General features: G+C 62.5%; 1 protein-coding gene across 1 annotated transcript in view; it reads right to left on the bottom strand.

Annotated features, from left to right (window-relative positions):
* Nucleotides 1-212, bottom strand: part of LOC104160300 (transcription activator BRG1) — a gene marked incomplete at both ends in the record, with an annotated part of 9,741 nt that extends 9,529 nt beyond the window's left edge. The window contains one exon of the mRNA XM_009698394.1: nt 106-212. Coding sequence (XP_009696696.1) covers nt 106-212 — 107 coding nt within the window. The remainder of the gene's footprint in view (nt 1-105) is intronic.
* Nucleotides 213-216: the final 4 nt, after the last annotated feature.

The raw sequence follows: 216 nt of genomic DNA, 5'->3' as shown, positions 1-216 counted from the left end.
GGATGCTTTAGGTTATGCCGCAGGAGGACAAAAGAACCGGTAGCCCGAGGGAGGCAGGGGGAGCCACTCCAGACCCTGCAGCCCGGCGCATGGTGTAGCCCCTACCTGTACTCCCTTTCCTGCAGGATTTCCACCGGGTCGAGTCCTCTGGGTTTCTGGATGGGCGTGATCCGGTTTTGCTTCTGGTGGAGCTGCACCATGGGGGCCGGTTGGGCC

The sequence above is a fragment of the Cariama cristata genome, unplaced genomic scaffold (assembly GCF_000690535.1).
Source record: "Cariama cristata isolate BGI_N322 unplaced genomic scaffold, ASM69053v1 scaffold34404, whole genome shotgun sequence".
Classification (NCBI taxonomy): Eukaryota; Metazoa; Chordata; class Aves; order Cariamiformes; family Cariamidae; genus Cariama; species Cariama cristata.
The sequence above is the reverse complement of the archived record's forward strand: the minus strand, read 5'-3'. Positions and strand labels throughout refer to the sequence as shown.